The 15,507-nt window shown below is 42.6% G+C and overlaps 2 protein-coding genes across 3 annotated transcripts in view; one reads left to right on the top strand and one right to left on the bottom strand.

The window, feature by feature from the left end:
* Nucleotides 1-7,596, top strand: part of si:ch211-15d5.11 (oxidation resistance protein 1) — a 38,399-nt gene extending 30,803 nt beyond the window's left edge. For both annotated transcript variants that reach the window (XM_046307923.1, XM_046307924.1), the window contains 4 exons: nt 237-389; nt 733-828; nt 1,344-1,417; nt 6,133-7,596. In XM_046307923.1, coding sequence (XP_046163879.1) covers nt 237-389; nt 733-828; nt 1,344-1,417; nt 6,133-6,268 — 459 coding nt within the window. In that variant the 3' untranslated portion in view covers nt 6,269-7,596. The remainder of the gene's footprint in view (nt 1-236; nt 390-732; nt 829-1,343; nt 1,418-6,132) is intronic.
* A 266-nt stretch (nt 7,597-7,862) lies between these two features.
* selenon (selenoprotein N) lies at nt 7,863-14,069 on the bottom strand. The gene is made up of 12 exons (XM_046307925.1): nt 13,613-14,069; nt 12,178-12,295; nt 11,929-12,059; nt 11,439-11,651; nt 11,065-11,189; nt 10,842-10,979; nt 10,594-10,675; nt 9,587-9,775; nt 9,341-9,446; nt 8,947-9,059; nt 8,481-8,582; nt 7,863-8,279 (listed from the first exon to the last, which is right to left on the bottom strand). Exons 1-12 carry the CDS (start codon nt 13,832-13,834, stop codon nt 8,112-8,114), a joined length of 1,707 nt encoding a protein of 568 aa, XP_046163881.1. The 5' UTR covers nt 13,835-14,069; the 3' UTR covers nt 7,863-8,111.
* Between the last annotated feature and the right edge of the window lie 1,438 nt (nt 14,070-15,507).

Here is a 15,507-nt window from a genome sequence, read left to right as displayed (position 1 = left end):
ACAGGGACAAGACATGATAATAAATGACAAAACATGACACTGCAGTTCAGCTCTGCAAGTGGCTTATGGTTTCCAGTCCCATTCACTTAGATACCAACTATCTCCCTCTCTCACTTTCTTTTCCACTCATTTTAAACTTGTAATAAGTGTATATTCTCCTATCTTTTTGCCCCTTCCGTCTCTCTCTCACTCACCCGCCACTCTTTCTCCTTCTCCATCCGTCCATCTTTCTCCAGCTCTCAGTGGAACTGCCACCCAGGACAGTGGGCCACACGTGGCAGCTGGCTTACAGCACGTCTCGTCACGGCTTCAGCCTCAAGTCCCTCTACCGGAGGCTGAAAGGCAGCGACTCGCCTATACTCATGGTCATCAAGGACTCACTTAATCAGGTGTCCTTTTTATGTACTCGTATTTGTTATTTTCACGTTACAAACGACACCCCTAATGTTCCACGCACCATATTTCGAATATCTATCTGACTTAGATGTTAGAGATTACACAGAATGTGTGCCATAGACTTCCTGCTTTTCATTTCATTTGCACTATTAACTTGGACACCCACATGTCAAGACTACTGTGGGGTTAGTTTGAATAACATACCGATTTTCCAGGAGCCACAGACAGAGTTTGTTGTGGTCACCTATGAAGTCCTCCATTTTATGAAGTCTGTCTCGTTTGGTTACTAAAGAGTTGTATTTTGGTTAATGGTAGGTTTGTTTCTCTGTGCCCCAGGTGTTTGGGAGCTTCCTCTCTCACCCTCTGAGGCCAAGCGAGACCTTCTACGGCACAGGAGAGACATTCCTCTTCATGCTGCTTCCTCGCTTCAAGGTTAGCGAAGACACACACACACACACACACACAATATGGCTCACCCACACACACCTTATGACACACACTCACACACCTTATGACACACACTCACTATGACACACACACACTATGACGCATACAATGCCATACAATTCTCTCCCACATGTTCTAATCTGAAATGTGGCTTTTTAAGGTATAGGTGCAGAATTGTTATTTTGCCAAACTAACTGAAAAGACGATACTGTTCGTTGTAAATCTTGCTGACATAATATTGCAGGAGTTTCCATAGCAACCAAATTACTATTCACAGCAAGGTCTCTACCAACGTCACATAATTGATTCGTGCGTGAATGTGGATTAAGAAAAAGGTCCCTTTCTGCATTTTTATGCACAAACAACGTGTAGGAACTCATTGCTATCAATAGTGTACTGTATGTGCATAGCATTACAGAAAGGCAAGGTCATCCATAAGCACAGAGGGGTATTCCTGTGTTGGTATCCTATACTGACTCTGTCCTTGTCACATCCCACAGTGTTTCAAGTGGACCGGAGAAAACTCCTTCTTCATAAAGGGAGACCTGGACTCTTTTGCTATCGGAGGAGGAAGGTGGGGTCACTCGGAGTCATACCAATATGTCTTAGGTTATGGTTTTCTTGATGCTGATGTTATTTCTGTTTGCTTGACACTTACTGCATGTTGATGCTACACTACATGACCAAAAGTATGTGGACACCTCCTCGTCAAAAATCTCATTCCAAAATCATGGGGGTTTAAAATGGAGTTGGTCCTTTGCTGCAATAACAGCCTCCACTCTTCTGGGAAGGCAATCCCACTAGATGTTGGAACATTGCTGCAGGGACTTGCTTCCATTCAGCAAGAAAAGCATTAGTGAGGTCTGGCACTGATGTTGGGCAATTAGGCCTGGCTTGCAGTCGGTGTTCCAATTCACCCCAAAGGTGTTCGATGGGGTTGAGGTCAGGGCTCTGTGCAGGCCAGTCAAGTTCTTCCACACTGATCTCAACAAACCATTTCTGTATGAACCTCGCGTTGTGCATGGGGGCATTTCCATGCTGAAACAGGAAAGGGCCTTCCCAAACTGTTGCCACAAAGTTGAAAGCACAAAATCGTCTAGAATGTCATTGTATGCTGTAGCTTTAAGTATTCCCTTCACTGGAACTAAGGGGCTTAGCCTAAAACCATGAAGAACTGCCCCAGAACATTATTCCTCCACCAAACTTTACAGATGGCACTATGCATTGGGGCAACTAGCTTTCTACTGGCATTCGCCAAACCCAGATTTGTCCATCGGACTGCCAGATGGTGAAGCGTGATTCATCACTCCACTGCTCCAGAGTCCAATGGTGGCGAGCTTTGCACCACTCCAGCCGACGTTTGGCGTTGCGCATGGTGATCTTACGCATTGATCACACTGACAGTGTTTTTGTGCAAAATGGTATGCAGCATCAGCTGGATATGTGTGCAACAAAAGTTAAACATTCACCTTCTGCTACCATTTCTGTCAAGCCATCTACGCATACAGTTTGATGCATACATTTTACATACACTTAAGCCAAATACATTTAAACTCAGTTTTCACAACTCCTGACATTTAATCCGCGTAAAAATTTGCTGTTTTAAGTCAGTTGGGATCACCACTTTATTTTAAGAATGTGAAATGTCAAAATAATAGTAGAGAGAATTATTTATTTCAGCTTTTATTGCTTTCATCACATTCCCAGTGGGTCAGAAGTTTACATACGCTCAATTAGTATTTGGTTGCATTGCCTTAAACAATTTAAACTTGGGTCAAACGTTTCGGGTAGCCTTCCACAAGCTTCCCACAATGAGTTGGGTGAATTTTGGCCCATTCCTCCTGACAGAGCTGGTGTAACTGAGTCAGGTTTGTAGGCCTCCTTGCTCACACACGCTTTTTTAGTTCTGTACACAAATGTTCTATAGGATTGAGGTCAAGGCTTTGTGATGGCCACTCCAATAACTTGACTTGTCCTTAAGCCATTTTGCCACAACGTTGGAAGTATGCTTGGGGTCATTGTCCATTTGGAAGACCCATTTGCGTTAAAGCTTTACCTTCCTGACTGATGTCTTGAGATGTTGCTTCAATATATCCACATAATTTTCCTCCCTCATGACGCCATCTATTTTGTGAAGTGCATCAGTTCCTCCTGCAGCAAAGCACCCCCACAACATGATGCTGCCACCCCCATGCTTCACAGTTGGGACAGTGTTCTTCGGCTTGCAAGACTCCCCCTTTTTCCTCCAAACATAATGATGGTCATTATGGCCAAACAGTTTCATCAGACCAGAGGACATTTCTTCAAAAAGTACGATCTTTGGCCCCATGCGCAGTTGCAAACCAGTGGCTTTTCCTTGCTGAGCTGCCTTTCAGGTTATATCGATATAGGACTTGTTTTACTGTGGATATAGATACTTTGGTACCTGTTTCCTCCAGCATCTTCACAAGGTCCTTTGCTGTTGTTCTGGGATTGATTGGCACTTTTCGCACCAAAGTACGTTCATCTCTAGGAGACAGAATGTGTCTCCTTTCTGAGCGGTATGACGGTTGCATGGTCCCATGGTGTTTATTCTTGCGTACTATTGTTCGTACAGATGAACGTAGTACCTTCAGGTGTTTGGAAATTACTCCCAAGGACGAACCAGACTTGTGGTGGTCTACAAATTGTTTTCTGAGGTCTTGGCTGATTTCTTTGGATTTTCCCATGTCAAGCAAATAGGCACTGAGTTTAGGTAGGCCTTGAAATACATCCACAGGTACACTTCCAATTGACTCAAATGATGTCAATTAACACATCAGAAGCTTATACAGCCATGATGTTATTTTCTGGAATTTTCCAAGCTGTTGAAAGGCACAGTCAACTTAGTGTATGTAAACTTCTGACCCGCTGGAATTGTGATACAGTGAAATAATCTGTCTGGTAACAACGGATGGAAAAACTACTTGTCATGCACAAAGTAGATGTCCTAACCGATTTGCCAAAACTATAGTTTAACAAGGAATTTGTGGAGCGGTTGAAAAAACAGTTTTAATGACTCCAACCGACTTAAACTGTACGTTCGATAAATCCAACGTATACACCACACAGAACGCACTGCAACTGCAACGCAAACGCAGCGTTCTATTGGAAATAAATGCAATGACGCTGTCGACGTGAACGAGGCATTAGGCTTGTGTGCGGCTGCTCAGCCATGGTAACCCATTTATGAAGCTCCCGATGAACAGTTATTTTGCTGATGTTGCTTGCGGAGGCAGTTTGGAACTCTGTCGTGAGTGTTGCAACTGTGAACTTGTGTGGCCTACCATTTCCACTTCACAATAATAGCACTTGCAGTTGACACGGCCAGCTCTTGCAGGGCAGAAATTTGACAACCTGAAAGGTGGCATCACATGACGGTGCCACGTTCAAAGTCACTGAGCTCTTCAGTAAGGCCATTTTACTGCCAATGTTTGTCAATGGAGATTTCATGACTGTGAACTCTATTTTATACACCTGTCAGCGGATGTGGCTGAAATAGTTCAATCCACTCATTTGAAGGGGTGTCCACATACTTTTGTGTGTGTATATACAGTGGGGCAAAAAAGTATTTAGTCAGCCACCAATTGTGCATGTTCTCCCACTTAAAGATGAGAGAGGCCTGTAATTTTCATCATAGGTACACTTCAACTATGACAGACAAAATTAGAAAAAAAATCCAGAAAATCACATTGTAGGATTTATCATGAATGTATTTGCAAATTATGGTGGAAAATAAGTATTTGGTCACCTACAAACAAGCAAGATTTCTGGCTCTCACAGACCTGTAACTTCTTCTTTAAGAGGCTCCTCTGTCCTCCACTCGTTACCTGTATTAATGGCACCTGTTTGAACTTGTTATCAGTATAAAAGACACCTGTCCACATCCTCAAACAGTCACACTCCAAACTCCACTATGGCCAAGACCAAAGAGCTGTCAAAGGACACCAGAAACAACATTGTAGACATGCACCAGGCTGGGAAGACTGAATCTGCAATAGGTAAGCAGCTTGGTTTGAAGAAATCAACTGTGGGAGCAATTATTAGGAAATGGAAGACATACAAGACCACTGATAATCTCCCTCGATCTGGGAATCCATGCAAGACCTCACCCCATGGGGTCAAAATGATCACAACAACGGTGAGCAAAAATCCCAGAACCACACGGGGGAACCTAGTGAATGACCTGCAGAGAGCTGGGACCAAAGTAACAAAACCTACCATCAGTAACACACTACGCCGCCAGGGACTCAAATCCTGCAGTGCCAGACGTGTCCCCCTGCTTAAGCCAGTACATGTCCAGGCCCGTCTGAAGTTTGCTGGAGAGCATTTGGATGATCCAGATGAAGATTGGGAGAATGTCATATGGTCAGATGAAACCAAAATATAACTTTTTGGTAAAAACTCAACTCGTTGTGTTTGGAGGACAAAGAATGCCGAGTTGCATCCAAAGAACACCACACCTACTGTGAAGCATGGTGGTTTGTAAGTCGCTCTGGATAAGAGCGTCTGCTAAATGACTTAAATGTAAATGTGGTGGAAACATCATGCTTTGGGGCTGTTTTGCTGCAAAGGGACCAGGACGACTGATCCGTGTAAAGGAAAGAATGAATAGGGCCATGTATCGTGAGATTTTGAGTGAAAACCTCCTTCCATCAGCAAGGGCATTGAAGATGAAACGTGGCTGGGTCTTTCAGCATGACAATGATCCCAAACACACCGCCCGGGCAACGAAGGAGTGGCTTCGTAAGAAGCATTAAGGTCCTGGAGTGGCCTAGCCAGTCTCCAGATCTCAACCCCATAGAAAATCTTTGGAGGGAGTTGAAGGTCCGTGTTGCCCAGCAACAGCCCCAAAACATCACTGCTCTAGAGGAGATATGCATGGAGGAATGGGCCAAAATACCAGCAAGTGTGTGAAAAACTTGTGAAGACTTACAGAAAACATTTGACCTCTGTCATTGCCAACACAGGGTATATAACGAAGTATTGAGATAAACTTTTGTTTTTGACAATTCTTATTTTCCACCATAATTTGCAAATAAATTCATTAAAAATCCTACAATGTGATTTTCTGGATTTTTTTCTTTCTCATTTTGTCTGTCATAGTTGAAGTGATGATGAAAATTACAGGCCTCATCTTTAAGTGGGAGAACCTGCACAATTGGTGGCAGACTAAATACTTTTTTGCCCCACTGTAGTGTGCGTAAATGTTTAGGAAAACATCACTTTACTCTATTCTAAAGCAAGTTTCTCTCGCTCTCTCTTCCCCAGTGGTCACTTTGGCTTGTGGCTGGATGAGATGCTGTACCTGGGCAGGAGTAGCCCCTGTTACACCTTCAACAACTGCTGCCTTTCGGAAAGAGACGACTTCCACGTCATGGAGCTGGAGGTGTGGACATTCTGGTGAAGACATGAACTCAACTCACCTAGCAACACATGCTGTCCAATCACTGCATTAAACAGGACTCTAGAAATCACATATTCTAGTACAATAAGTTGGATGTACTTGACTTTTGACTTAAATGTGTGGTTTTGGGCTGGAAACTCAAACTGTAAATATTCTGAACCCTACTACTGAATGTGGACCAAACTGTTATGTGGAGGGGTATTGGTGGTTTGGAGATTGTACCCTCGCTGCATTGGAAGACTTGTCCTGTTGCAGCCCCCCCACTCCTTCCGCAGATTGGTATGGTCCTCACTTTCAGGTGACTCGGCCTTGTGGATACTGTTATTCTATGGTGGAATTCACATTTCCTTCAAACAATGGATCTCCCCATCTAAAGGCCATGCCTGCCTGCATTTCCACCCCAGCACAACTCGCACTCTTATTCTGGCACCATAGTTTCAAATTAATGAATTGGAGGAACTGAAATCACTACTCCTTGTTGCATATGAACTGGGGGGGGGGGGGGGGTCTAAACTTAGTACCTTTAGAAATGTTTCATGTTACCCACATACAACCTGAAATTTACTCAGATCTAATTTCTGATCAATGTTCACACAGTACAACACAAATAGACGTTATGAATGTTATAATGTCTTTATCTGATACTTCTGGGACATGTCGGTTTCATCCAGTGTTCAGCGCAAGCTCACTCAAGACTACTTTTTAGTAAAGATCCATTTTTATTTTTTGCAGACAATTTGCCACTATCAGTCAAGCCTATTTCAAGGGGATGACTCACCTCTGCAATGGCTAAATGTGCTGCCTACATTGCAGCGCTTAACAAGAGGCTGATGGAGAAACCTTTCCTAAGATGACCCATTTCAAAGTTTATCACATGTACACGTGATAGAATCCACAATGATTAACTTCTTTGCCTCTAAGTTCATTTTGTTATATAATCTTTGGTGTAGTCACCCCTTAAGTTCAGATCTCATGGTCAAGGTGTTAAGTAACTAGTCAGTCAACATAACTGTTGGCTTTCATAAAAAAATATTAACAAAACAAACAATTATTACATTACACATTGTGCCACCATACAGCTTTGTTTCCAGGTTTCCATGACAGCTGTTGGCAACCTCAAGGGGAACAGAGCGGGGGTGTTGCCTGCAGAAGCTTAAGCAATGACATCAGGCCCTACCCAGCCAACTTTGGACTTTCAGGCAAGGCCGTCACAAACTGCTGAAACTCTAGAGGGAACGACTTGACCTGCCCTGCCCCCCCAACAGAAATAAAACGTGTGGTTCTTTGCATATTGAGAGATATAACAAATAAAACAGAACAATGCATTATGGTGCGGTCTGTTTTGATATGAAAATGTAGTTAAAAGTTTGAGCAAATCTCACTCACTGTTATGACATGATAACAGAAGGCATAAATAAGTCAAATTAATTAGCCACTAGTAGGTGAGGTCAAAGCAATGTTCGGAGCCTGGCCACTGTTCTGAACATTGTACTTTAAAATAGTTGGTAAGTAACAGCAACATTAGCGATTATATGGAATGGGATTAGAAGCATGTTAACTTGAAAGAACATCTAGTAACTGAGTATTGAGTTTAGTTATGAAAAAAAAAAAAGTTGTCTTCGGGAGGGCTCAACTGGTATAGTGGCCACTGTCGTTTGAAGAGGTTGTTGTAATACTGATCATATTGGATGCTAGTAAAACAACCTGAAAAGTTAACAGCTGCCAAGCCAGCACTTTAGGAATCTGATCCCTACACACAAGTTAGCTTTTTCTTTGATCATTATCCTTCACAGAGGAATTACTCTGGTTTTTACACACACACACTTTTGACCACCGTTCGTCTTTACTGTGCCAGGTGCTCCTTTGCTTTCTCCAGACCCTCTTTGAGGAAGTTGATGTACGTAGCAGTGGATGGGTCCTCGAACCCCCCAGAGAAGCTAAATGTGGCAGCTTCCTCCTCCGGCTTCATGGACGTCTGGTCCAGGAAGTAGTTAGCATTGATGTGGTGAACCTAGAGTATTTAAGTCATTAGAAATTCAAGTTATTTTCAACCCTCTGTAAGCTGTTGTCATTTCCTCCAAACCCTTTTTTAAATGTGTTAGCTGGCTATTTAGCAACGCCCAGAATCAACAAAGTGAAGTATCCACTTAAAGGTTGTTGATAAACAACTGGGATGTTGAGATGGAAACATGATGTAACTGTAAGGACTTACAATAGTGCCGTTGGGCAGCGCCACCATCATTTCTACTGGAAAGTTGTAATTCTCCAGGTGTAGGCGGGCCCTCTGACTCTCAACCGGGTTCTGCTTGTTAGCCTGAGATTAAGATTATTAGGATACATTACCACCACATCAATCAAAACAGACAGCAGGACCTCGACAACAGATGGAGTGGAATATGTTCAACTTGAGGTCACTTGAGACAAACTTTGATTTAGTAATGAACACTATCCATTAAAAGTGGTATCATTATTTTCTGGTTGAACCTTGAGGATGAGCCAGTGGTGCCAGCTGGTGTCACTTTAAATCGAAGGATGGGCTCATTGTAATATCTGGAATGGAACAAATACAAAGTTTCCATGTTTAACACCTTTCCATCCATTCCATTACAATGAGCCTGTCATTCGATTAAACTGGCTACCAGCTGGGCTGGGCTGAGCAATATGGGCCGCTCACTCACCTGCATGTCCTCCAGCTCTTTGACCAGGGACCAGCTGCTGACGAAGCTCTGGTTGAGCAGGGCCAGGACGGGCGAACTTTCCAGGACTGTCTCCCGGAGAGTCCGCCCCGAACCTGTGACAACGTGTTTGGAGGAAGCAAAAAAGGTCAGATGCAAAGCTAAAGACATTGTAATATTCAGTGCACAAAAGGGTAAAGCTATGCTGCTTTAACTGGATGTCTTTCCCTTAGTCACTCACTTCAACCCCCCCCAAGATGACACCCCTTTACCCCCAGGTCCAGGATATACTTTATATTTTGTAAGTTCATCACTTAAAATGGCCCTAAGTGAGCACTAAGGTGGAATATAATCATTATTATCTTCATAGACCAGTGTCACAGGTGAACAGTCTCACCTCAGCAGGATTGGTCATCTAGTGCCCCCCAGAGGAGGATGGAGTGCACCAGCTTGCTCTCTTCCTGCGCTCGCTGAAAGGCCTCCGAGAAGGGCAGGTATGACACCTATGGACAATGGTGCGGAGTCTATCAAGTTATTTTTGAGAGAGCTTGGGGACTACCAAGTTGTGACCGAAGTTCAAAGGTGACTAGAACAATCCCCTAAATAGATGGGACAAAACTGAGCAGGCGTATTGAGATTGTACCTTCTTGAAGGGGTAGAAGGTGACCTCGAGGCGGCGAGCAGCCTCCTCGCGGCTGATCTCAGACGTCCAGTGTATGTCCTCGAAGACAAACTGGATAGGGTCGCTGCCTCCACCTCGGCTATCGATAATATTCCCCTCCTCATCCTGGATGAAGGAGGGAGTGGATGGACCAGCGGCCTGCAGCTCCATCTGACAACACACAGTGTTTCTTAATATGAATACTACCGTGCTCCACTCTCATGCTACGAGTGCATTCTCCGAGGACGTTATCTTGAGTACGAGAGTGTGGAGAACGCATAAAACATTCCATTTGAGAAGCACTCTCACTCCCCTGACTGTATAACCTCACACTGCACCTCCCCATTCCCTGAACTTCCCTCCAGCCAGGACATTGGCAATAGAAACGAAAAACAAGATTTCCACAAAGCCAACGTTTTACTTCATAATTATCAGCTAGGTAGTTTAACAGGCAAAGACCTACAACGTTGTTATGCAAGGTAGATGACTAGCTGTCCATTTTTTTGTGGGTAGCTAGCTAGCCTGTTAGCCATATTTACGTACTATGGGCTTGATCGATGCACATGCCACAATTAACACAGTATTTATTAATGTATCAAGACAAAATATTGTTGTCATGCAATATGTGAATGGGCACCATTTTATTCCGAAGTCTGAGTTTATTTTCTCTTGCTTCAGCTAAAATATTATCTTCCATTGATTAAGATATTTTGAGTCGTTTTTTACATGGTTGTGTCATATTTCTGTGCATACTTTCCGTTGAAGCTTGCGTCGATGCATGCTTCAAAATATGTACAAATAGAGTATGCATCTGAGAGGTGCCCTCCGTGCTTTGATTTGGACTCATACTCTGACAGTCCCGTGCACCAATTTGCGTGCTCGGAACACGGTAGTAGGCATATTGACAGAACACCCACAGAGATCCCATAACAAATACAACACATCCTACTATGTCACATTACACAGCATGACAAGGCACAGTAGCCTACCTGTGGCAGGTATCCAATGTCCACCTCCATATTACTGTTCTCAGTGGCTCCATAGAGCCACTCCATGTCCACATTCAGAGTCCTGTGAGACCAGGAGAAGTCAGTGTCTGCCATCATACATTCACTTACAGATATATCAGTAGCATTACTATCATCCTAAAGGTCTACTCTGAATGGATAAGACACAAAGTCTAGACTACAGAGGTAATTCTGGTTATCGATAACAGTCAACCGTGTTATTCACTCACCTGTCGTTGGGGACGTAGAGGGTGAACTGTCGGACGTGGGAGGAGTCCCGGGAGAGGATGATGTTGCCAGTGAACTGGCCCGGGGTGAACCAGAAGGGGAAGTCTGGGACATCATTGAGCTGAAACTCTGCATGGATCCTGTGGAGGTACAGGGGTAATAACATGGTAACTAATTGTAAACGCAATGGACTAGGCTTGATGAGGAATCTCAGAGTTCCCTCACCTGAAGACAATGTCTAGATAAAAGTCACTAGCGGCTCGGATGCAGGCCACTGTTCCCTGAGGGGCAAAACGAGACTTGATGAAGGGCCGTGGATGGAACATACTTAGCAGGGAGTGAATGAGAACCTGTGGGGAAACAAATACAGTCACTGCTAGGTTCATATATTTTCTTCAACCAAGTTGTGACATTTTACATTTTCTACTGATACCATGACAGACTATGCTGTAATATCATCTCATAGTCAAAGTAGCACTTGGTTTTCACCAATGTATATACAATCATCGCCAAGAGTTTGAGTGATGATCAAGTGTAGTAGACAGTTAAAATCAAACTCAATATAAAATATCAGATACAGTCACTTCCTAAAACCGTACCTCTTTTCCTCGTGTTGCAGGAGGGTGGTAGCGATTGTTTGGCAGGTACCCAGTGAAGATGTTGAGCTCACTCTGAATGACCCACCAGGTGTCCCCCACTTCCCCTTTGTTTTTGGGGGGCAGGAAGGCCCTGAACTGGCTGGCAGAGAAGGACATGGAGGGCACAGCAGGACTCTGCCAGGAACGCAGCCCACTCAGGGAACTATGAGTAACCTGGAGAGGCAGACTTAATTGTGATATCTGAGGCTTTCTCTGCTAAACCTTGGACTGTCTATTTGAACCTTTTTCTCCCTTTTCTGTAATTTATCACCATAAGTCCTTTTATAAAAGCAACTTACTGGTAGGTCATCTTTTGAATCCACTCAGAGACACAGCTTCGAAAGCAGTATAATGTTTACAATGTAGTGTGTTATCTATTCTCCATTTGAACCACCCAGTTTATAATTCAGTGCAATTCACAGTGAGTGTTGGGCTGGTCTACTCTTATTACCCCGAGGAAGCCGTCCTTGCTCTTCGTCATTGTGTCAAGCTGCAGAGGCTGCATCTTGGCCTCCAGGGTTAGGGTCTCTCCATTGGGGTCATGGGTCACTTCCTCCTCAAAATCTGTTGGAGGTGAGATCCCTGCAGGGAGGCAGGCAAAAGGATACAAAACAATGACTGTGTATTCGTGTTGGGTTTGTGGGGATGGAGTATTTTGGATTTGAATGTGTTAGGGTGCATAAGAAGGCTGCTGGTGAACCTGTGAGTTTCTCTGCGACGAGTTTGAACTCCTCAGGACTAAGGTACAGGTCATGGTTTGTGTCCAAGGAGGAGAAGAGAAAGAGGCCCTCGGTGCCCAGTGCTTTCAAGGCCACTTCCTGTTGGAGGAACACACAATAAGGGCTCCTTATTGCGTCTTACCGTGTCAGTTCTCACACTCCAGTGACATTCCTGAACAATGTCTGGGACCGATCAGAGTGAACCTTTTTAACTCTAACTTCTAAGCACACTACAATTTTGAAAACATTGTTTTGGATAAAGAAAGCAGCTACAAATATATCAGTTTATCAAATGAGTGTACTTGAAATTAAACATGCCAAGGAAGTGAGGGGATTAGTTTCCCAAAAGAATGTTGTAACCTTGAGGCCCTTCTACACAAAAATGCACTGACTGCGTGCCCTCTTATGTTAGCTCAATGGATGGAATAAGAGAACAACTTGTGAGCCAGACAACTATTTCTGTAAGTGGGGTGTTAATTGTGGGACCAGCTGTGGCAGACATCCAACCCCCTAATAAAACGATTTTTTTTTTAAAGTTTATAAAACACTATGGGGTATAAAAGTGTTTGATCCCACAATGACAAAAGGTATGTGTTCAACTTCTAAAACCTTCCCAAAAATGTAAAATAAGCCACATGTTTTCAAATATTACGATTAACTTTTAACAGTTAAGAAAAATAACTGCCATCAGCACAAGACTTGGCAGAGAAAATGCAATCTTTGCGATAATTTCAAAAGGTAATTCATGTATTATGTTTCCATGTTTTATCATGTTTTTTTCCACAACAATCAGTTATGGGAAAAGTACAATGTTCATACTTGAGTAAAAGTAATGATACCTTAATAGAAAATGACTCAAATAAAAGTGAAAGTTACCCAGTAAAATACTACTTCAGAAAAAGTATTTGGTTTTAAATGTACTTACGTATCAAAAGTAAATGGAATTGCTAAATTGTACTTAATTAAGTATCAAAACGTAAAAGTATAAACAATTCATTTTTTAATATATTTTTTTACGGATAGCCAGGGGCAAACTCCAACACCATCTACAAACAAAGCATTTGTGTTTAGTGAGTCCGCCAGATCAGAGGCTGTAAGGATGACCAGAGACGTTCTCTTGATAAATAACTGTGAATTAGACCATTTTCCTGTCAAAATGTAACGAGTAGTTTTGGGTGTCAGGGAAAATGTATGGAGTTAAAAGTGCATTTTTTTTTATTAAGAATGTAGTGAAGTAAAAGTACAAGTTTGCAAAAATATAAATAGTTAAGTAGAGATACCCAAAAAAACGACTTTAGTAGTACTTTAAAATATTTTTACTTAAATACTTTACACCACTACAGTCAATTCAGATGCAGAACTAAAGACATCTGCTGAACAAGATGCGTAAAACATGGATACAGATGTTGAACTTACATGACGTTTAAGTAGCTGTGAGTCCTGATAATATGTGTAACCAAAGGCAAGAAGGGGAACAATAATGAACATAAGCAATGTTGACATTGCTCCAATGATCCAAGATCGCTTGGACCTGCCAGGCGCCAGTCGTTCACCGCCTTGATATTTGTCCAGACGCTCATCCTCCCCCAAACAAGCTTTCTTGTCCTCCGGGATTCTTTTATCCACGTCCGCGGCCATTCCTTGCTCTCGCCCCTACACAAACGCAGGCGTGCTCTCGAAAGAAAATCGGCGCAAAGTACCCTTATCTATTGGAAATACAGCTACCAATTACGGTTAAAATGTACTCTACTCGGTAGAACTATCCGCTACTCTGTTGCAACCAACAGCTAGCTATATATGTAACGACATTAATTTCTTGATATTCTCATCTCTTCTCCATTCAACGAATACATTCCCTGAGGGGCAAGACAGCATTAAAGGGCCAGTGTGCTATTTTGTTATTCGTTGGAATATCTGCTTGGTTCATTATAACCATAATAATATGTCGGATTTGCCAGAGAACATTGGATGAATGGAAAGCCGTTAAAACATATATTTATATAATGTTTTTAATCTATAATTGTATGTTTTGATATCAATCATTCAAAAATGTATATCAAGAAATGATTTTATCAATATCAGTAATTCGATTTTATATATATATATATATATATATAACCTTTATTTAGCAAGGCAAGTCAGTTAAGAACAAATTATTATTTACAATGACGGCCTATAGGGCGGCGTACCGGCCAAACTCGGACGACGCTGGGCCAATTGTGCGCCGCACTAAGGGACTCCCAATTACCGCCGATTGTGATACAGTCTGGATATCAATAATTCCCCATGGGATTCAATGGAGAAATAATTCAATTACCGCCATCAAAAATTGGATTAAGATATATAAAAACGAATTATTGATATAAAAAAAATTTGAATATCAAATTCTATTAATAATTCATTATATTAATAATTTCTGGATTCCAAATATATTAGCATATATACAACTTAATTAACAGTGAAAATCAATCAGCTTCGATTCACCACTTTTTACATAAAGTTCCATCCAGACTCGCATGTGGTCGAAGCCGCTAATGCACTGTGCTACTAACTTTTTTTAGATGCGGTGAGTACGAGTCCCCCTGCAGACAAACCCCCCCCCCCCTTAAAAACGATCTATTGCTGCTCCTCCAGAGTCCAATAATGCATATGTGACGGTCATTATAACAATGTAGCTAAAGTTGTATTCTCTGGCACGAAATCAATAATTACGAGTCTGTTTCATAACATCAGTAACTTTTTTTTCCCTTTTTTGACAGTATGTAAACTGTTAATGCATTAAAGCCTATTTATGCTTGCTCTGGCAATGCGATCTGGAGGCTAGGCAGAGGTTTTGACACAATTGCGGAGCCTCTGGAGGCTTGCAGAGGCCAAGTCGAGCTCTGTACGCATCGCTTTGCACCTCCCAAATGTTTTAACAATGCGGAGGCCTCCATATAGCACCTCACTGACATGATTGGTTGACGGTAGTTGGGGGCCGGAGGTCCTGTATAAACACAAACTCACTTCCTTGACCACTTCTGTCACAAAATTTCTGCTCTGCTCCGTGAAGCATGAAAGCTCTGCCTTCTGCAGAAGCTGCATCGCAGTAAATGTTGTAAGGCCAATGCAGAGTCCATATTGACCATGCAGAGCTTTTTACATCAGTCTCAACATCAACAATGAAGAGGTGACTCTGGGACGCTGGCCTTCTAGGCAGAGTTGCAAAGAAAAAGCCATATCTCAGACTGATAAAGATGGGCAAAAGAACAGACACTGGACAAAGCAACTCTGCCTGGAAGGCCAGCATCCCGGCCTTCCTCTTCACTGTT

The sequence above is a fragment of the Oncorhynchus gorbuscha genome, linkage group LG17, assembly GCF_021184085.1.
Source record: "Oncorhynchus gorbuscha isolate QuinsamMale2020 ecotype Even-year linkage group LG17, OgorEven_v1.0, whole genome shotgun sequence".
NCBI classification, from domain to species: Eukaryota; Metazoa; Chordata; class Actinopteri; order Salmoniformes; family Salmonidae; genus Oncorhynchus; species Oncorhynchus gorbuscha.
Note: the sequence above shows the minus strand (reverse complement) of the source record. Positions and strands in the feature narration are given on the sequence as shown.